This window comes from Pipra filicauda, unplaced genomic scaffold, assembly GCF_003945595.2.
Source record: "Pipra filicauda isolate LSUMZ 115617 unplaced genomic scaffold, ASM394559v2 scaffold344_size1527164_pilon, whole genome shotgun sequence".
NCBI classification, from domain to species: Eukaryota; Metazoa; Chordata; class Aves; order Passeriformes; family Pipridae; genus Pipra; species Pipra filicauda.
In genome coordinates, this window is record NW_024104470.1 from 467330 (window position 1) to 489440 (window position 22111).

Sequence of the window (22111 nt, forward strand, 5' to 3'; positions counted from 1 at the left end):
CCTGAATGCTGAAGGAGAAAGTAAGTGGTCGTACACTATGAAAATGCCAAACCACATCTGAAAGAAACCTGAAGGTCTGAGCAATGTCTGTGTTTAGATCTGAGGGTGCTGGGAGCAGTGGGATACATTTGCTTTATAGCTGCTGAGTCACAGAACAGCTCACAAGAAGAACTTACAAGATTATTTATAGGTCAGGGTCCTATAGCACTCGACTACACTGCATTAGCTCTCGGACTGGCAGCCAGAGGTGAGCATGGTTTCAAGCCAGGCTGCATCTGCTGTGCAAGTTACCCAAGAACCTACAGCAAACAAGGGCAGGCAAGGAGCAGTTACTGTCTGAAATAAAACTTCATTAAAATAAAAGACAGCAAAAGGCAGACATGCATAATTTATGGTGGTAGTTCTATATGTCAGGGGCTAATGGCTCTCGAGAATGTAAATCTAATTCTGTCAGCCAGAGTAGCCAAAGAAGCACCTACACAAAACAGTCACTGTCAGAAGCCCCTTATGAATTGGAATCTATTGTAATTGTGTAGTTACTGGTCTCTGATTAAACAAAATGAAAATGCCAGAAAGATCCTGTCTGAGCAATGTCTGTGTTTTTTGTCCAAAAGACAACTCCTGCTTTCTTGAGTTCACCCTGACACAGAGGAAAGTTCATAGTCACTGGATGAACTGAACTGCCTCTCTACCTTCTTCTGATCCTTGATCTTCTGGAGAATGTTGACCTTCTTCTCAAAGTAGTTTACAAGGGCTGTTTCTGTCAGCATGGAGGCCAAGATCTGCTCGAAGGAGATGGACCAGTCAGTGTCAATGGTGCTGCCATACCTGGCAGCTGCACTGCTGCCCTCACAGCCCACCAGGACCGTGTCGTCCGCAATGTCTTCGCACTGCAAGGAGCCTGTGCTGACCATGGAGTAGGAGGACATGGACATATCATCTTTGGTTTCATCATCTGATAGCAGCTGTAAAGGAGAGCCTTGTCCTTCCCCCGACACATCTCCTAGAGTTTGGTTTTCCTGCTGTGTTTTTTCAGGCTGAGCATCAATGCTGGCTTTCTCCTCGTGGTCAGCTTGGGGTTGCTGCTCCACTGCCGAATTCTGACTCTGTTCAGATGTTGGTGACTCCTCTTCACTCACAGGATCCTGGGTATTGTTTGCTTTGCAATCCTCAGACTTCCTTGTGGGTCTGTTGGAGAACTTTTTGCCAACCTCCCCAATTCGCAGGAGGAGACTGGCCACAGTGGCGATGGCATGGTACAGCTCCTGCTCCACGGGGTCCTCGCTGAACATGTTGTAAAGGGTCTTGCATAACTCTATGAACTGTTCCTTTAAAAGACAAAGACCAAAAAATCATACTTCAGGCTAAAAAAAGTTTTCAGTGGCTGATGAAGCAACTGGCACCATCTCGAATGACTCATTGTTTATTTGCCTTCCCACCAAGTAAGTGGCAACTGACTGTACTGACTCAGAACAGTCTGACACAGGCAAACTCCCCTCTCTCTCCTGTAGTGGCTACATTGAGACACAGCTGGCAATTTAACAGGGGTGGGTTTTTTGCTGGCAAATGAACAAAGTAGTCACATATTCACAGCTGAGAAAATGTGAAGTTTTACTTCTATTCTACTACTCTTCTGTGGTCAGCTGCTTAAGCATTTACAAACTGGCTTAAGTAGCACCCATCAAGGAAATTAGAGACAGAAAAGATCACACCAGTCATCTGTCTCTCTTTTCTGTAACCACATTCTTCACTCTCCACCAAGCAGCTGTAACTTGAGGCAACGCAAAACCAAAAGAGTCAAACAAGTTTCTATGACCAATGGTATTATTTGAGACACCCTGCTCTGCAGGGAAAACACAGATTGCAGTTCCTACAGGAAAAATTGGTCTGGGAGGAATCCAATACATTTGATTGGTTAAAACAAAGCAGTTTGCCCATATCCACTGTGGAATTTAACAGAAACGTGTGGAATTAGAGGTTCTAAAGTTCACCAGACCAGACCAGCAGGGCAAGCTACAGGTAAGGACTGAGCATGCTGGCACAATGGCTGCACATCCTGCTGAATTCCCCACTAAACTGGAAACCTTCACGTGCACTTCTTACCTGGCTCATTTTGGGGAGGTCTTTAATGGTTTCTTTCTTGGACTCTTTTTCCTTGGCCCACATTCTTAGGTAGTATCTGTAGTCCTGTGGACTGGTACCTTTCTCCTCTGCAAGGCAAGAACAAGCCACTAGTGAGGTGGTTAATGGTTTCAGACTTAAAAAGTGAATGCTGTGCTAGCAAAAATCAGGCTGGAGGCAGGTTTTATTGACAGTCCAGGAAAGCATATACCAGGAATGCTGTGTTGTTTTCTGCTGGTTTATCTGATCCAGCTCAGCAGAGCAAAAATTTTAACAGTGCTGCATCAGCTCGACTTCTCATAAATGAACTCTATGAGTTGACAACTTACCCAACATGATTTACAAACACTGTGATCTTGGTATGTACAAGAGTTGGAGCAGTAAGGCATAAGAGAATTATTTCCCAGCTCACCTCCCACTTCACCTCTGTCCACAGGGGACACTGAAAGGTCTCCTTGATCAGCATGGGACAATGAACAGTTCATAACATGAGAGAGACAAGACTAGAGTGTAATTTAATGGATAATGAAATTACCTTTTTCTGGACCATTCTCATTTCTCCTTCCTTTATCTTCTTGGGTTTCTAAAAAATTATGGAATTATAAAACAACTGATTTTCAGCAATACAACACACAAAGAACTTGACAACTCAATATAAAATTATACAAGAATATATTTAATAGAAGTTAGATCTCACACTCCCACATCATGTTTAGAGGAGTGAACAGAACAGGATGGAAGCAAGAGGCTGATGGGATGAGCTGGATAAAGAGCCACACTCAAAAAGTGGGTTGAAAAGCTGAGGTAGAGGGCAGAGCTCTTAAAAGAAAGGGTTAAGCACAGATATGAAAGGCAGCTAAGCAATGTGATGGCCTAAAGACAAGGAAGTTCAGTCATCCAAAGCAAGATAATAAATGGAAAAACCCCAAACCACTACTGAGCATGTATGTGACTAATACCTACACTCACCACTATTCACTGACTGAACTGACACTTGAGGAGCAATTTGCAGTCTAACTTCACAAACTTCTCTTCTGGTTCCCTACACTGTCACTAGAGTAAATAGGAAATCTTGGTTCCAACTCTGACTGTTAATTTAGCCACCTAGCACCAAACTGCACAAATACCTCTTGTACTTACGTATTTTTTAAGCATCATTGTATTTTGGTAAACATTTAGCATGACTGACATACTTTGACCTCCTACTTGACAATCCCTAAAATTGTATTTTAAGAAATGCAGTAAACCAGTCTACTAACAGTTTTTCAATTCAATGGTACGCATCTTTATTCCTTTAAATTAGAAGACTGTGGAGTAGGCCCAGGGATACACAGACCAGCAAGCCTAGCACCTCATCCCAGTTTATTCTGAGCATATTTTCAACCACAAGTTTCTAGGGTGAGATAAATTCCACTAAAAGAAACCAGAAAAACCTATTTTGACCAGGGTTGAAACTCAATAGGTGGAATATTCTGAAAGATATTTAATTACTTATAGCACTTTATTAATTGTGAGAGTGTCACAAGAGAGGAGTAGCAGCAACAACTTCAGAGTATTTACATCAGCATAATGGTGCTGGTAGGTGGTATCAGCACCATAGTCATGCTCAATGCATGCACATAACCCATGGACTGACCTTGAGACTCACAGTGCAGGCAGATATCCAGCTCTGAGACAAAAGGAGATACTTGAGCAGCAGAAAAAGGGGTTGAGGGGACAATATCCCAGATAAAACAGAAGAAAAGGCCAGACATAGACAGACACAGAGAAGGAAACAAAAACAAGAGAGACAATGAGACTTGCATGAAAAACCTAAATCATGGTGGGAGACAGGGGCTGGTGAAAGCACACTGCTCCTCCTCAGCAGTTTATGACTGTGCTTCAGAGCATGCTGTATCCTGCATGAAATGGGCACCGAGGAGTTTTAGCTCCAAACTTCTTCCCCATCATGCAAAGAAGACAGCAAGCTCAAACACACTGGCAATCTTAAGACACTGCCAGCACGAGACCATGCCTTGCACAAAATCACTGTCCACGGCACATGGATCTCTGCTGCAACTCCTGCCTAAACTGAGAGGTAAAGGCAGCAGTGTTGCATTACCTTCTGTTGTCACATCCTCTGTGAAATAACTTGTGGCCTCCAAAGCAGATTCTGTTTCCTCTGGATTCAGAGCTGTATTCACAGAGAAGCAAATGTTAAGGTCTCTAAGCTAACTGAACAGCAGTATCACCCACTTCATTAGCAAAACTCATGAGGCATCCCATTTCAACTGCATGTCAGAACAGACTGTGTTCAGTAGCAGCAATATACAGCAATATAAAGAACTAATCACTCACCAGGAGGCAGGTGCAGTTTGTAGAGTACTTTGAGTTTTTCAGTGAGGTCACCATGGTACATCCCACCTGCAAAGAAAAAAAAAAAGGTCAAGAAAAATAGCACTTAGGATAAAGAATCACCCTCTACTCACAGGTTCAAACCAGAATAAGTTCCCATGCAACAAGGAAATGCTGACTGCTCAAAGTCCCGTGCAGAAGCAAATCCACTCCAAAAAGGTGTATTTTGTTTAGCTTGAGGCTTCCTGTCACCCTCCCCTCGTGACAGCGTACACACCATTCTCTCCTTTTAGTTCTCTTCTTGGAGAAGGACAGAAACGTTTTTTTGCAATATCCCATCTTCTCCAAAAACACCACTTACTCATTCCTGTCACGAACTCCTTGAAGTTGATGAGAGAATCCCTGTTCTCATCCAGAAGCCGGAACATCCGCCCTGCCAGGACAGGTGTGTGTGCCCCACAGGCCCAGGGGGTGAGGCTGATGAACAGGTCTCTGAACTGCTCCGTGTCTATGCGATACTGCTCCAGGTACGGCAGGCTCTGATCCCGGCGGGCGGCGGCGGCGGCGCGGTTGTTCCCCCAGTAACAGCTCATCAGGTACTTGGCCTTTGGGGGGAAAGGATCAACAGGTGGGATTATACTGCACCACAGGAGTGGAGACTTTGTTACAGCTCAAGAATAGCACTGAGTGAGCAAAGAAGAGACATTGCAGGGCACGCTTTATCTCCCCCATTAGTCCTAGTGTAACTTCACTACAAAACAGTTTGAACTGAAGGAAGAGATGGGGATTTCGGGAAAAACACAAAGAACAATTTAAAGGGAAAAATACAAAACACGATTTCAGGTATTAACAAAATGATGCTCAGGCTTTATTGCAAAGGGAACATGCAGGGTTTAGAACTAAGCCTCTTTCTGAGTCTATAATACAGTGCAACTGAGTTTGCAGTGACTTTGATAAATGCTGTTGGGTAATATCACTCTTTTAAAAATATATACCCTGACAAATAGAGGCAAAGCCCTTAAGTAATCTTGTCACAATTACAGAACAAGTAAATGGAAAATCTGAGAATAAAAACTGAGGTACAGTCAATCCTAGCTCCCTGTTCTAAGTGTTACGTGACACTCCTTTCCATCGACTCCACAGTCTCTTTCAGAGTAAGTATCATTCAAATACTGTGAATGCGTTTTGGCCATCTTTGGGGGAAAAAAATTAAAAATAATCACTCAGATAGGGCCAGTTCTACTGGCACCACGTGTAACAGAATGTCACATTTGTCCTGATAGGTAACATTAAGAAATGAAGCAAAGTCATTGCTTCCCTTTCAACTTATTTTGCTATTTGTATTCTCTGTGTCAGAACATTCTTCCTCACTCTTGCTTCTTACCTTGAACACTACGTACAGCTCTTCCAGTTCTTCAATAGAGAAACTGATGTCACCAGACACAGCTCGGACCTGTGGTCAGGGATAAAATAGAGCAAACAATTTATTTTGAGGGTAGAAAAATTAAATACAACTCACTGAAAAATCTGAATAACATAGAAGAGAAGAAATCAAGTGCAAGGAAATATGACACAGGATGGGAAGGAAAACATAACCATTCTAATATCCCTTGACACAGATCAGGAAGACAGTCTGCAATTAAGAAGAAACTGCTGATGTTTCAAGTAGTTAGAAAAAATATTACTGTGCTTATTTCCTCTTTGTGCAGACCTGACTGAGCAGACTGTGTTGCCCCTTCCTCCTTTTTTTATCTTCAGAGGTTTGACTCAGATGCATTGAAAAACAACAGTGAAATAAACAGTAGGACATGGGAGATAATGGCAACAGATACGGACACTGCCCTTTGGCCATGAACCCTTCTGTAAAGTTCTGTAATGCATCTGCATGCTCTAAATGGCAGTAAAATAATTACCTGTAGCAAGCTTTTTCTCAAAGATTCCAGGCAAGCAGTAAAACAGACAGCACTAGGCAATGGAAACTACAACAAGGCCTACAAGTGTTTGTTATCTTCCTCCATGCCACAGCTACAGCGCAAAGTTTCTTGATGCTCACAGCAAAACACATCTCATGACTGTGCCATTTGGTAGCTCATTCAATCTGGGAGTCACATACCACACTCTTCTTGGCTGTATCCTCCAGAGACTGGATCACCTTCAGCCTTTGTTTAAAACGCATTTGTTCAATGTCATCTGCCTTCAGATTGCTATATTTCTACAAGAAAAGGAAGCAGACCAGGTCAACTTCATCTTCTAAAGAAAAAACAACCCATCTTCAGTTACATGTTCTTTAACAAGTGTACTGTCCCCTCAGAGATGATCTCAACCCACCAGAAGCCTTTTACCAGCAGCAAGATTAGAAAAAATTTGAGCTCTATTCCCTATTCCCCCCTGTCCTGCAAGAAAAGTAATTCAGAATTCATGAGAAATCCAACATCAGAGGTTTCTACAGAACAGCTGAAAAAGGATCTGTCAGGACTGACAGAAATACAGGTCCTGTACTGTGGCAGAGACAAGAGAGTAGACAGACTGTCATTCATTCCAGCCCTGTTTTTTTTCCTCTAGGACCCCTATGGGATTCAGCTAGAAACACCTAAGTCCAGAGGTTTTTCTAATGACTAGGTCAGACATTTAATATGAATTTGGTGACACTCTATGATAAAAAGAAACCAGGAACAAACATAGATGGCAGACTTGAAGAAGCAAACAAAATATGCAGTATAATGACAGCTGCCTGCCTGTAAACAGCTGGAAGGGGACAGGATGAAAAACAGGAGATAAAAAGGGAAATGATCCCACACTTTACAAAGCATAGCAGAGAATGTCAAACATCAGTTCTCTCACGGTCTTTTTTCCATCATTCAGAATCAAATTTCTTATGAGTTTGTTTTCAGTATGAATAATGAGGTCCACCTCCACCACTGCAGAGGTATTTCAACAGCACTGGCACCATTCTGGGATCACCTTCCTATTACTACAACATAGGTCACAGCTGAGGATTCCTATGCATGTGAACTGAAATACTTCCAATGTTTCTGCAGTTTACCTTACAATTTTTACCCTGAATTTTCCTCCTTGACTCCCTAGCACTGGCAATCCTCAAATACAAGTAAGAATGGAGACTTTTTAGGCAAAGCAGAAAGAAAACTCTAGTCTGTAACTTTTTACTTATTTGCAGTCTTCGTTTTAGTCCCCACTGGTGTTGGTGAGACTTTGTAATCCACAACAGTCAACAGTGTCAGATTCTACTCACATCAAGCCAAGTGGAATAATGGCTTCAACCTGCAAATCCTGAAGCACCTCAAGCTATGAACACTGTTCAAATTCTGGCTGCACAAAGTACAAAATGGGATGTTAGGAGAGAAAAATCTCTTGGGCAAAAACTAAGCCAGAACCTCACCTCATAGGAGGTTTTGATGAGTTCAAAGATGTCGATTTCCAGTGGTGGGTCATCTCCACTTGTCAATAAGGCGTGCAAGTGGGGAATAGGGGGAGAGACGCTCTGCCTGTTAACTACATTGTCCAAGTATCTGTGGGGAAAAAAGAGAACAGATGCAAGACTCTTGAGATTAGTGTCTGAAGTAAAGTTGATTTTCACCTTATTTTTGGGGTATCTACTCTTTCGAAAGTGGGCTTCTAGTCATAAGCTGCGTACCTTGCTGCACATAAAAAAGATTCCCATTTCAAACAAGAAAATCTTACATTTACGAGACTTGGGAGATATCACTTGATAAAGTTTTATTTTTCTAGAAGGCAATTCCTGACAGGGTCTGTTCCTAATGGTAGAGTAGAATTATTATGTGAATTTTGAATAAACAACCTTTGAGAGTTCAAATTCAAACTGAAATACAGGAATGTATTATGCTGCAAAGCAAACAATTCCAGAAACACGGGATTACTCCATAGTTGAGCTAACAATTAATTTCAGCTGTTGTAGAAAGCAACAGCAAACCTCTCTGGAGCTCAAGTTTCATCTTAGAGTGTTATCTGTGACCTGCTGTGTAATGGAATTAGGCAGAAAAAGAGGATGACTAAAAGGGCACTATCACTATTCAGTTATAAATAAGAACAATGAATGGTACCTGCCCAAAATAGTCATGGCTTCACCTTCATCACAGCACTTTAACAACTTCTCCATGTTGGCATCGAGTATGGCCAGTGACACCTGCAGGATAAACTTGATTCCCTCATAGAAAAAACAGTCGACAATGACCACGGCACTCTCGAAGGGCATGACACTGAGGAAGAGAGTGAGAAACCAGGAAAGGGATATGGTGGAAATCACTCCCAGGTCCTGCATCTTTTCTGACAGCTGTGGAAGATACTCTCGTGTGAGTTCTTCAAAGATCCCTTGGTCCACCAATGCACCTGAAATGGACAAAAGAAACAACAGTAGAACTAAAACTGGTGGTATCATGGTACTACACCCAAAACAGTGTGAGTTCACTTAGTTTCATGTAAGTCTCTGAGAATCAGAACTAAAATTAAGACATTAATTTAATCTTCTTCCCCGTTTGCAATAAAAACAACATATTTAGGTAAAGACTTCCTACATTGCAGAGCATGCAGACACAGAACCTCTCATTGATTGATGCATTTTCACTGAATGGAGAGGTGGAGGATTACTGATATTATGGTATTTACACTAAACTATACTCTTTTATACAGACCCACTTCAAAAGCCCATGAAACAGTGCTTTCACTAACCTTTCCTAGGAGCCTATTTCAAAAATTTAATACATCATTCAGATGGGTAAGACCAAAACTCAATAATTTTATTCTAGATAAGCCTCCTTACTACAAATGGTCCCTCCTGCTACCAAGTTTTAGTTACTTCATCTTCCTTGTTACTACAAGGTAGTACTACTACCTTGGTAGCCTGTAGTGTCTCTTCCTACGTCTCCATCACACACCTGCGACTTCAAATGGAACAGGGTTGTGCTTCCTCATCTTTAAAATGCTTCACATTTAATTAAGTCTGAACAACGAAATGCTTCTGGGAGATGCTGGTGCAACTGCAGCCGAAAATCCAGGCTCCAGCACGAATTTGACAAAGACTCACCCACCACTCTTGTGTTGTAGTAATCTGGCAACATCCGCTCACACAAAGCCACCAGGAGCCAGAAAGCCTCCTCCTCGTTGCAGTAGAGCAACAGCACCGATGTAACAATGTTCATGGCCTGTGAGCCAGCACAGCCAAATACACAGGTACAGGAGAAAAAGAAGAAAGTCTTCATGAAACCTCTGCCATTCATCATCATCTAACTTTAAAACCATGAATACAGAAAGCTGTTACTAAGAGTCACATCCCTTTCCAGCTCTTACTGGTATCTGAGTCAATGGATGCCCTTAAACCAATGTACCTTCCTGTTTTCAGTTCCTCTTTTTGTGAGGCAGCAAATAATATGGTGACCTTTTGTCAAGCACTTTCAGAAAACAATGTGACTAAGAATAATTTTCAGAGTTTTCACAAAAAGCTTGGTAACAATTTGGTCATAACAGAACATAATGAGAACCTCTAATACTGCAGCAATACACAAAATGAACCTGAATTTCCACCAAGTTGTTTCATAAACCAGCAACTGGCTTCATTTTCAATATACCATCCATGTGCAACATCACTTATTTGATTTAATTGCTCTTTTTAATGAAACCAGATGTTTTTGCTGAACTGTAGAAAGCTCTGGCAGGAAAACTAGTAAAGACTCTGACATTACATCTAACAACCATATGAAAAGTCTATTTAAACGTTGTATTCAAAAGGTATTTAAGAGATATTGCAGCATAAGGACTTCTTTCCTACTGTCCCACCACCACATGGACAGCATGAAGGAAAGACTGAAACTGAACAAAAAACTGCAGAAAATGACCAGGTCAGTCACGGTCACTGCGTAAGACTAACAAGTTTAAGACTTCTTTCTTACCTGACAGTACCCAATTGTTGGATTTCTGAATGCATAAGCTGTTAAGACTCTCCGGAGGGCAGCAATTCCCAACTCATTTTGGAAGGCAGGATGTTCTGGCATAGAGCGGTGCAGATCTCGCTCAATTTCCTCTGTAGCGAGATTGTACTTTCCCATTGACTTTTCCACAAGATCTGCATAGTAACCAGGATGAGTCACCATCTCGTTCCAAGCCCCTGAAATGGCAAATATCACTTTACCTCTGGAGCTTTGGAATACAGATTTTATGCCCACAGCTTCAGAGATGAGGGAGCCAAGAAGCACCGCATGAACTCATCAACTACAAACAGATGTGAAAGTATGGGAACAAACTCATTATTAAATCACCCTGTTAGAGCCTAGGTCCCAACACTAAAACACAAAGGAGGCCAAGCGGCTACTAGGCTCATAAAGAAAGTTATTTCATGACTGTGATCACCACATTTTTGGCAAAAAACCCACCATGAAGTATCATTCAGGTGGAGTCAACCTGTCATTAATTTCTTCTGAAATGAGCTAAGATTCATACCTTTTCCCTTGAGATGAGCAGAAAGCTTACTCTTGCTAGCTGTCAAAATATCCAGCAGAACATCCTACCTGAGAAAAGGAGCCACAGCTCTCCACGAAGATTCTCTGGGATTCCTTTTTGCACCAGCTCCCTCGTCTTGGCAGTGCGGTACATACACATCCCTCGCCCATATTCAAAGAAATGAATGTTCCAAGACTCTTCCTTCATCTTCTCCTTTGCCTTCATAGGAACAAATATGGCTATTTTAGGAGATTAATGCATTTTTATGTTTGTAGGACAGGTGATTTCTGCATATACTCAGATCTGCACTTCCCATGAGAAATGCCTTGTGACATTTAAATCTTCTCTTTTTTGCTGAAGGGTGTATATGCTAATTTCCCCTGTTCTGAATCATTTCTGACCTTGCTTAAAGTCAAGTCTTTACAACACTAACATGGGCTGTGCAATGGCACTACACCTTGCAAATCTCCACATAAATGCAAGCAGAACCATGGACTATGATGATTAACTAACAAGCAGAGATATCAGTTCTCTGCTCTCTTGATCCGAAGAAAAGTAGTTCCTCACAGCCACAAATTCACATCCCATAACACTGGTAATACTAGTTTCTCAGCCTCTAGTCAACTATCTCAGGTGTGTCAGTACTGACAAAGTAAGCTGAGGGTTAGGTTCCATCTATGCAGCACTATCCCTGTGACAGACATAGAAGGACTGACCTGGGATAAAATGCATTTTCACTCTTAGAGAAGACAAGGAAATCTGCAACCTATTGCAAACTTTTTAAAGTTAATTGTTTTACATTAAAATATTACTTACCCCTTTCGGTCCAGAGAGCTCCTCAGAGTTCCTTCTGAAGAGTTTGAGCAGTCCCTGTGAGGCTGTTGGCACTTCCCCAGCACAGAAGTTGACGGGTCGATGGCTGAGAGCAGACATGGGGCTGATGGCCAGTGGGCTGCTGGAAGGCAGCTCTGGAACCTCCTGAACAACAGAACAGAAAGTGTCTGAGCTCAGGCTGCCTCCTCCTCTGCTAATGGCCAACAGAGACAGCACTGGCTGGTAACAAGCACTGCTAACACACTGTAAGGAGCATTGCTCTGAAAAGTTCCTCCCAGCTATTTCCTCAGTACCTCGCAACTGGCATCAGCCAAATTCCACTTCCACTCCCTGTCGGTGCCACATGGTTTCTTGGACGGTGTTCTCTGCAGGAAGTCAGAGATTCTCTGCACCAAGAAATCTCGATCTTTCAGATTGGCAAAGAAGAAGGTCATTTTACTTTTAGTGCTGATGGACAGAGGGCTGGGCAAGACGCTGGAACTATCTGCTTTCTCAACTATTGTCACCTAGAACACAAAGACAAGGACCATTTGGATCTAGCACGTTCTCCATTATCTAAAAAGCACAGCACAAGAGACAGAAGCACAAAAAAGACAAGAAAGGCCTGCAGTCTTAATATATAGCTAAGAAATCCCCACCTCCCTGAGAGGAATGATGAGATGACAGGCCTCCTCTGCCCTGCTGGCAAAACAGATGTAATTGTTGGAAACAAACATCTGGCCAGGAATGTGTGTCTTGTTGAATGGTGTCCACAAGGTACAGTCTGTATGTCCATCCAGGCATTCATCCTTGGGCAACCGGAAAGTGGCACGGTAGCACTCATTTTTGGCTCGAGCATCCAGGTCTCTGGGGAAAAGTAAAGGGTAGTACCCACAGGTTTTTTTCCTTACTTGAAAAACCCACTCAAACACTAATGCTAAGTTCCAATCACAACCTTCAGACTGTAGTGTGTATTCTTATATTCCCTTCTCTAATTGAGATGCCACCCCTTATCTGTTTTTTCGGACATGCCTCACTGACAACGTATGTCCTGCAATGCAAGATAAAATATGCAAGTGCATCTGCAAAACTTAAATGCAAAACTTCTCTGCTACACTACAGAGAACAGCCCCCAGTGGGAGGATTTTTTACAATAGAAATCTATGCTAGTTTTTATAAACCTTCAACTTCAGACAAAGGGGCTGGTGTAGTTTTCTTCTTTCACTTTTTTTACATAGGATTTTCGGCAGTTTCTAGTTGAAAAATCCTTCTAACAGTGCCTAGTCAGGCATGAGAAAGTCAGGAGGGTGTGTGTGAATTCAGCTCCCATTTGGGATGGGAACAAAACACAGTAGGCAGAGGGCTAATGGCTGAAATAAGTGATGCAGCCCCTAGAGCGAGAAAACCCCAGTGGCACCTGGGAGCTACAAAGTAATGCAGACTTATTATTACAATCCTCTATTATCTATCTTCTTTTCTCACTGCTGGAAACATATACCTTTTTAATGCAGAGATGTTCTTAAGAGGCTTCCTGGGCTTCGGGAGAGACTTGTCCTGTAGGAAGCTCTCGTTATCCAGCAGCTGCCGCATGGCAATGTTGGCCAACTGCTCCATCAGCTTGAATGTCTCGTTGATGTTGAGGAACATGGAAAAATAGAGTTCACTGTCCCTTGTGTTTACTTTAATGCACTCAGGGAACAGCAGTGTAGCATTTTTTTCTAGCTGGGTTACATCCACCCACTGGATCACCAGAGTAACTGGGAAAAAAAATTAAAAAACGCGGTTATTACAATTTGAGGCAAAACAGCAATTAATCAGAAATGAAGGTCAAGCAGCTACCAAGCTCTCAGTGTAGCAACATTTTTCCCCCTCATACTTTTGCTGGGTTCTCCAGAAATACTTGGAAATAATCTTTGGGATTAACTAGACTAGAAATAATGCAGTTCCAAAAGGACTATCTCTCATCCAGTAAATGCTTTCAACTACAATTACTCAAGTTTTCATTAATTCTTTCCAGCAAACCAGCTCTGGACTCAGAGCTCATGCTTTGTAAATACTGGGTCCTGGCAGTTGTACCAGATAAAACTCACCAAGGTAAAAATACTCCTTGCTTCTCTAACCCAGTCTGAGGAAGTCAGACTTTTAAAAGTAAAAGATTACTTGTAAAAAGTAATCCAATTTGAGTAAAACTTCAGCACAACTTGAGAAACATTTTGAAAAATGACTCAAGCATTCAGTATAAACAGCACTGAAGTGCCTGTGAGAGCAATCTATGGGCTGGGCTAGAGCTCAAGGATTCCTAAAAGGGAAAAAAACTGTCAGCCTAAAAAGGAGTTCACACAAAACATCAACTGCATCAAAGAGATCACAGGAAATGACAGAAAAACAACTTGCAGGCTCATAACTCACCTTCTTTGCCCAGCAGGAAAGAGTAGAAACAGAGGTGATTGACAGTGAGGTACAGCCAACCCTGCCTGGGTACACGTCCCTTCCAGTAGCTGCAGGAATAGTAATTGACCAACTTCTCCACCTCGGGCATCCCAAACTGCTTCCGCATCTTCAGTTCGGCCTCTTTGAATTTACCTGGATCCTCCTCGCTCTGGGGCTGCTCATTCTTGTTCTCTTCAGCAATAATGCCCTGAAGGGACATGGAAGGAGAGAGGGAAGAAATGGAAGGGAACCTGCCTGCTGACAGACATAACGTACAGCAAAGGGTCACAGCAGCAAAGAAGTAACACGGCAGTTTCGGTCCTGTCACGTCAGAGAAACAGCAAAGGCATGCAGAGAGGGCAGTCAGATCATGTGGGAGTCTGGGATCTGGATCTGCTCCTGAGCACATGCCACAAGCACTGATGTTTAACGTTTGACTGAGCTCCTCATGGCTGGCCTGGGAACACCTGGAACAGCCTGCAGGAGAACTGAAGTCTCTTTTCCCTTGCATACGTGCTTCTTCAACGGGAAGAAGATCATCTGCCAGGAAGGGCAGAACTCTGCAATCTGTCAGATCCTGACTGGCCAGAAGGAAAAACAAATGATCACAACCTCTCTCATGCATAGAAAACACAAAGAATCTGACAGGAGAGCTGAAAATGACTCAAATTTCTGCTGTTCAATAAAGAACTGTATTTATAAGCTTGTACACTGGGGGATTTGTGGGCTGGGAATGTGAAGTGTGTTAACTGCACAACAAGCAGTCACCTGTCTGACTCGAAAGACAGTGGAAGTTGGGGTGCAGTTCCTTCACCCAGATGCCTTTCAGACCAGTGTGGCAGGGCAAGTACTTTGCTTGCAAACTAGAATTCTCTCTCCTGCATTTGTTGCTAGGTGAACCCTTGTTAAACATTCTCCCTGCATTCAAAGGTATAATCAGCAAGATTTTAAAGAGGTAATTAGTAGGAGCATCATAAACAGGCTGTTCCTTGAGATCTGCTGCTCCCACCTTTCTCCCCCAAACACATTTGTCCAGTTCTGACTGTGACCTGATGCTGGCAATGTGTTCCATGACAATTTCATACCTATGTATGACTGAAAAGGATAAAAAAATCCTCAAAACCATCTCCCCATTCTTTCTCAGGATCTGGAATTCCTTCAGGGAAACGTCACTTACATGTATCTTGCCCTTGACAAAGGTGGTGATATCTTCTTCATTGTCAAAGATGGACAGAGTCTGAAGTAAGTTATTCTCCAGCCACTCCCAATGCTTTGTGATCTCTTTACGAGATGAGCCTAGTTAAGGGGAGAAAGATGATGAGAAGAGCAAGGAAAAAAAACGAGAACAAAGTCTTTTTTTCTCCAAGTTCACAGCAGGAAACTAATAATTACTGAACAGTGATCAGGATAAATCAAACACACCAACTGTGTACATGTCAGGGATATTTTATGTACACCAACATCATGCTTCTAATAAAATGTCTCCACTGCCACCAAGGATAATGAGCACACGACCAACAGATCATCCTATTTGCCAGTGCACACCAAACACAGCTTTTTTCCCCAGACAAAAAGCATTCTTATGTTCCAGTCAAGAAGTACTCTTTTATTCCTGGTATTCTGGAACAAAAATAACGAACTACCAGAAGAACCTTGAAATTTGAGAACAACTGAACTTTTTACACCTAAAAGAGCTTCCATTTCCCAGGGGCAATGGTCAGCAGGGACCATACAATTCCAAACCAAAGAGCAACCAAAATATTTACGTCAGAAAGTTCTCTGCTTTCTTAAAAAAATACAAACAACTTCTCAGCAAACTTTATATCAAATAGTTAGCTGTCCTTAACCATGCAGTCCACAACATTTCACAAAGGATAAGCTTCAATCTGTAACAAAATTAAAGAACTTTCCTACAGAAAGTTGCCTTAGTTGGTTGCCATTAATAATTTCAAAGATTTCTGTTTACTAAAAGGTTTCTTCCCCTCTATTGACAGCTATCACTATATTGTTGGCATAGAACCTCCCTGCAGAGGGTTATGAATTTGGGTTTGTGTGTACAGCCCAATGGATTAGACAACAAATGTTTGTTCTGCTGCCTCTGTGTATAAGTTTACTTGACATCTATCCCAGCATCTGACAACGTTTCTAGAGCATAAATTATTTTGAGTAATACAAAATGGTTTATTTTAAGGGCACAGAATTAACAATCATAGAATCCTTTGTGGAAAAACCCCACAGGTTCAGCAACAACAGCAGGGCAATGCAGTCTGCATCATGTTTTGTTCCATGAGCTGCATCTCCCACCAAGTGACAGCAGAGAAATTGCTAAAATAAGCCTGGCCTCAATAACTGACATCTTTATAAGAACGACATTAGAATGACATGCATGAAGGAGTAAAAGTCTGCAATTCCTACAAAGATGGCTATAAGAACACAGTGCTGAAAGCCTGAAACTGCATGTGTGACCATATTGCTGCCCACTAGCATGTACACACAATAAATTGCAAATAAAATATCTGCATTTTTCAACTAGAGAGCCATATACATTTATAACCCTAAGTGAATGCCAGTACTCTTACTTCCACAGCAAAATGAGAACCAGATATGATTAAAAAATACTTTGGCTGAAGACAACGTATTTATTCCAGTAGAATAATTTATTGAACTCCATTTGGGTGTTACTCAGCCCACCTCACTTTCCCAGGCTAGACTATATCTCAGTTTAAAAGAAACTGAGATATAGAAGGTATCAACTAAAACACTCCTGAAATTGTACAAAAATAACACAGTCACTGAGATACTACAAAATGACAGATCTGCACCGCGTGTGGCCACTAAATATTCTGCTTTTTCCTATGCAGTTTCTGACCTGCCATTTTGCTTTCTGTCTTTCTTACTCCCTGCCTCCACCCTCCTCAAAAGGGAAACTGAATTTCTGTGAAACACAGCAACTTCTAAACACCTCATCTGCAAAACTGAAGTGGCTCTGCAAGGGACAATATTGTGTTGGTTGCCTTGGGAGAAGGTGGGAACAGGAACATCTGTGGGCTTAGCAAATGATTCTTTCATGATCAGATTTTACGCCTCAACCACAAAGTGAGAAGTGAAGATTCTTATTATAAACAAAGTTGGTCTAACAAACACGTCTGAAGATATTTTCTCTTTAGCAAGCATCAAGACCTAAAACATTAACCAAAGTTCACCACCAGATATCGGATGGTTGCACCATTATATTCCAATACAGCAGTTGCATTTCTCAAGTAAAAGAGGCCAAGTATCCTTGGTGCTAAAAAAAAATATTATTCTAAGATATTTAACAGGCCAGAAATACAGAAAAAAATTGGATTAAGACAGTAAAGAGATTCCCCAAAGAGTCTCTGGCACCTTGAACAACATTACATGTTTCCATCTTGTGCCATGCTCCTGGTAAGCAAGTTTGGTCCAACATTCACCATCCCACAGCAATCTTGGCTTTATCCTCTGAACAATCTCACTATGACACTGCAAACAGGTACCTCCTGGGAAAAAGAAAACTCCTAACATCTGCAGCAACAGAACCTTTTGCAGAGCCTTCAGTTCCTCAACTACCGTTTAAACATCACTGAGAAGTTCTGTCATTTCCGGCATTTTCCACTACCCCATCAGAAACTCTAGAAAAGTTTCCTGAGCAGTCACAGGATATTCTTATGTGGCATAACTGATCATCTGAACCAAAAAGGCAATGGAATAACCCAAATCCAGTCCCCAACAAGTCACGTCAGCACATACCACAGGCCACTGCCCAGTACACTTGAGAGTCCTGAGTCTGGTGCAGGATACGGTACGGGGCAACTCTGGCACTGGAATCCAAAACCACGTCTAGTGTTCCTACAAGGAGACCTAGGATGCAAAGAGAGAGAAATTAAAGCAATCCAATACCAAAACGAAGAACTGGGTTAAGTAAAAATATAGTATCATGACTACAGAAAAACGCTGATGCTCACAGTCTGCAGCTGTGATGGAAGAGCTTGGTCGAGCAAACGAAGACACACATCCTGTCACTGCAGGTAAAATACCTATAAACCAACTGCAGCCTGTCCCCCTGGTAATGGAAAAAGTTTAGATGGCAATTAAATGCCTACTAAACCTCATTATAATTCTCTGCCTTCCTAGGAGAATTTTCTAATGAAAGTGAAATGTATTTTCCTCTGTGGGGTTTCTGTTAAGAATAGTGATTTTTAAACCTACCAAACTAAAAGACATTAGAGTTTTCAATGCTGTATCTTTCAGCACCATCTATGCCAACAGCAGGTAAGATAACTCATCCAAAACAGAATCAAGTAGATCTAGAAAAACTGGTGCTCACAGATTTCAGGGATGTTTCTAGAAGTACTTTAATTAAACAAAGATGTCAGTGACTCAAAATTTGGTAATACAGAAGTTAAATTATTTTTATATAATGTTCAATAAAAAAGAAGGCACTTCCAGAGTAAATGCTGACAAGTCTCCAGACTTTCTAGAGCAAATCAATTTATTTCAATTAAGTCTATTTACTAGATAAATAAAATATCTAAGATGATGCTTTCCTTTGTTATTCTAGATAATGTACTACAAGCATCTTAAATGCAAATTATTTTTGCAACACCCTCATGATTAAAAGTTTTCTAACATCAGAACTTGGAGAGGGAGGATGGTTGGCCCCATGGCTCAGCATCTGGGAGGTCCAGTCTCAATTCCCAGCTCCCATGGTTTGGCTAAGCCTGAGCAAACTGTACTCAGCCATATCTCATTCCTTATCATGAAACATGCCACTTCTTCCCCTTATCTCCTTTAGCTATCTGTGATGCAATTAATAGATTAGGAATATACCACTGATTGCATGTCAAGAGAAACACCATCCACAGGAAGCTCATCTGGCAATCCCTAAAACAAACACGTATATATCCAGCACAGCAGGATCTCAGCTCGGGCTCTGGGTTTCTTGTGTACAGTTTTAGGCAGGATATGGATTAAAAGGTCATTCTGAATCCTTCCTGTGACTGTAGTGACCATGTCAAACATTGACACACAGACTGGTAACAAAACATTTAAGAACATGAGTCTGACAGCAACTTCAACACGTTTCCAGTTTGGCTGAATATCCCACTCTAACTCTGAGATGTCACTGTACAGTTCCTCAAGGAGCACACATGGCTTTTAACCCACTGCAGCTCTGGAGAGACTCACTGAGCTAAACCAGCTCAAGAAGTAAACTGGCTCAAAGCTTCAACCATTCATTTAAACATCAGTTTAGATGTCTCCAGAATAGCACTGGACAACACTTCTTGTAAAACCCTGGGAAATTGTAGAATTGACGTATAGGCCTACATGCAACACTGCACAGATAAGTTATGTTACATCAAACAGAGCAGTTAAAAATAATTTTGAACACTATGAAAAGGTAAAATATGCTGAGCATGTTTATCAGCTGCCTCATTTCTTAGTTTGTATGTTTGGTTAACTGGGCTAATACAAGGCGCTGGCTGTAATTCAAAAGTGTAAAACGCACACTTTTGTTATTCACATAACCGTGCAAGCATTTTGCACACAAACGGGGTGTTTTAAAGGTGAGGGGATCTTTTGTTGCTGCTAATATTGCACCTTGGTGGCATCCACGTTATTTTAACATCTGTCACAAACACGGGCTGTCCCCCCAACACACACGGGATACTTCCCACGGGGCTGCACCCACCCAGCTTCACCCCCGGCCCATGCACAGCACAGATTCCACACCGCTACTAATCACAAACCACGCCTTACTGCCGTCCTCCGAATCTTGAAAAAGCACACAGAACACACACACACACAAAATAAACCACCTCAATAATCCAAGGTAACGCGAGAAGGGTGAGGAGCCATTTTCCACAAGGGAAGCGCCCCGTTAGTTATTTGCGCTCCCCGGCAGCAGCACCTGAGCGCTGACAGCCCCGGCCCAGCCCCGCCGGGCCCCCCCCGCGCCCTCCCCGCGCTCCCGCACCCCGGGCCGGCCCGCAGCGTCCCCGCCGCGCCTCACCCGTGAGGCCGCCCCCTTTGCCGTGTCCCCGCCGGCGCTGGAGCAGGAAGAAGGGGTTGGCGCGCTCGGTGACCCACAGCGCGCCGGCCAGCAACACCTCCTCGGGCCCCAGCCACATCGCGGGGCAGAGCGGGGCGCCCGGAGCCGAGCGGGGCCGGCCCGGCCGGGGCGGGAGCGGCGGCGGCGGCGCGGGGGGAGCGGCCGGGCCGGGTCACGGGGCCCGCACGGCGCCCGCCGGCACCGCGCCCCCTGGCGGCCCGGCCCCCTCACCGCCGCCTCGGAGGGTCGCGGGTTCGAGCCCCGCGTCCGGAGAGCCCTCAATGCCACCTCCCCGTGCCGCCCTCGGGCTGTCGGTCCTCTCCTCTGCGCTGAAAATGATTTTGCCAGGGAAGCTTGAACTTGCTGAGAATAAGGGGCTGATGTAGCAAAACATGGTCACGCAAATGAAAAATCTTCCTGCGGGCCCCACTGAAGCCGCCATTAGTTAAGGCAGGTTATTTAAATGTGCCTCCCACTCTACACGCTACAGCCTCCTCCAAACTGCTGTCCCCACCCCATTCTATGACTGCTGCAGTCATAGAATGGTTGAATGTTAAGGGTTGGAAGGGACCTTAAAGATCATCTAGTCCCAGTCCTCCCGTGCCATGGGCAGGGACACCTCCCACTAGACCAGGTTGTGCAAGTCCTGATCTGAAGTGGCCTTGGACGCTGCCAGGGTTGGGACATCCACAACCTCCCTGGGCAACTTGTGCCAGCGCCTCACCACCCTCACAATAAAGAATTTCTTCCTAATATCTAACCTAAATTTCCCTTGTTTCAATTTGCACCTGTTACTCATTATCCTATCACACAGTTCCTGATGAAGAGTCCCTCTCCGACTTCCCTGGATATTGGATGGTTGCTCTGAGGTCTCCACACAACTTTCTCTTCTCCAGGCTGAACAGCCCCAACTTTCTCAGCCTGTCTTTGTAGGGGAGGTCCTTTAGTCACTAACTTCGTGGCCTCCTCTAAGTTCCATGTCCTTATGTTGAGGGCACCAGACTTCACAGTTCTCAATAGGTCCCTGGATCCACACACTGGGGACATGTTCAACTCTCCTGCCCACGCTGGCGATGCTTCCACCTGCCCTCTGGGGAGGCAGGAACTCATTTACCCTTTTTGCTGTGAACCACAGGTACCTCGAGCATCTCAGCCTCGTGAGTCAGCCTGTGCCCCACCAGGGTGGGGGGGTCCCAGCATCCCCCACCTGGCACCCAGTTCGTTTTGGTCCTTGCTTTGCAGGTCTGGAGCCCACACAAAGCTTGTGATCAAGTCCAAGGACAATCTTTGCAGCAAACAGCAGAGGGGGAGTTGCAGTTCCTTCCCATCTCTTGGCTGCAGAGCAGCTTCCCAGTAAGGTAGTGAACCGCTAGTCTTGTTTCAAAACCATTAGAGAGCCTCCCGGCAAACTCTGAAAGTGTTACAACAGCAGAAAACGTTGACATCTGCCATCTCTGTGCTTACTGCCCAGCTCCCAGGGAGGCGGGAATGCTGTGGGTTTTTTAGGCTATAAATCCTTTAACCCTGGGATGATCTGTCCCCTGTGTTAGTGCAGTGCCCTAATCCCAGCTGGAGCCTTTGTACACTACTGTAATATAAATATTTATTAGCTGGCTCAGCTTTCAGGGCTGTGCCTTCACCTCAATAGCATGGCCGTGTTTGGGAGCAGCATGGTCATTTCTGAAGGCTGGGTGTGCTTTGGGGAGGGCTTGAGCACTGGGAGAAGGTGCCAAAGGATCCTTCTCTGTGTTACTATTGCTGATCCTGCTCACTATGTGCCATCATTCAGGCAGCAAAAGCTGTGGGAAGGTGGATTAGTGGCTCCAGTATATTCATAAGTCACTTTGAACCATGTGGCCTTTAGTGGCCTGAGAT

At 43.4% G+C, this 22111-nt stretch overlaps 1 protein-coding gene across 3 annotated transcripts; it reads right to left on the minus strand.

Annotated features, from left to right (window-relative positions):
• Positions 1-604: 604 nt before the first annotated feature.
• On the minus strand, positions 605-20377 carry TBC1D9B (TBC1 domain family member 9B). Of its 3 annotated transcripts, none has more exons than XM_027724056.2 (22): positions 20198-20377; positions 17935-18045; positions 15344-15462; positions 14146-14374; positions 13235-13493; positions 12396-12603; positions 12051-12263; positions 11740-11901; positions 10992-11142; positions 10377-10591; positions 9515-9632; positions 8535-8820; positions 7853-7982; positions 6569-6667; positions 5840-5908; positions 4817-5060; positions 4459-4524; positions 4223-4294; positions 3758-3790; positions 2657-2704; positions 2104-2210; positions 605-1328 (listed from the first exon to the last, which is right to left on the minus strand). In XM_027724056.2, exons 1-22 carry the CDS (start codon positions 20313-20315, stop codon positions 636-638), a joined length of 3750 nt encoding a protein of 1249 aa, XP_027579857.1. In that variant the 5' UTR covers positions 20316-20377; the 3' UTR covers positions 605-635. The 3 variants fall into 3 exon arrangements, with proteins under 3 accessions (XP_027579857.1, XP_027579856.1, XP_027579858.1); XM_027724055.2 differs by having other exon boundaries at positions 3758-3808; XM_027724057.2 differs by lacking the exon at positions 3758-3790.
• Positions 20378-22111: the final 1734 nt, after the last annotated feature.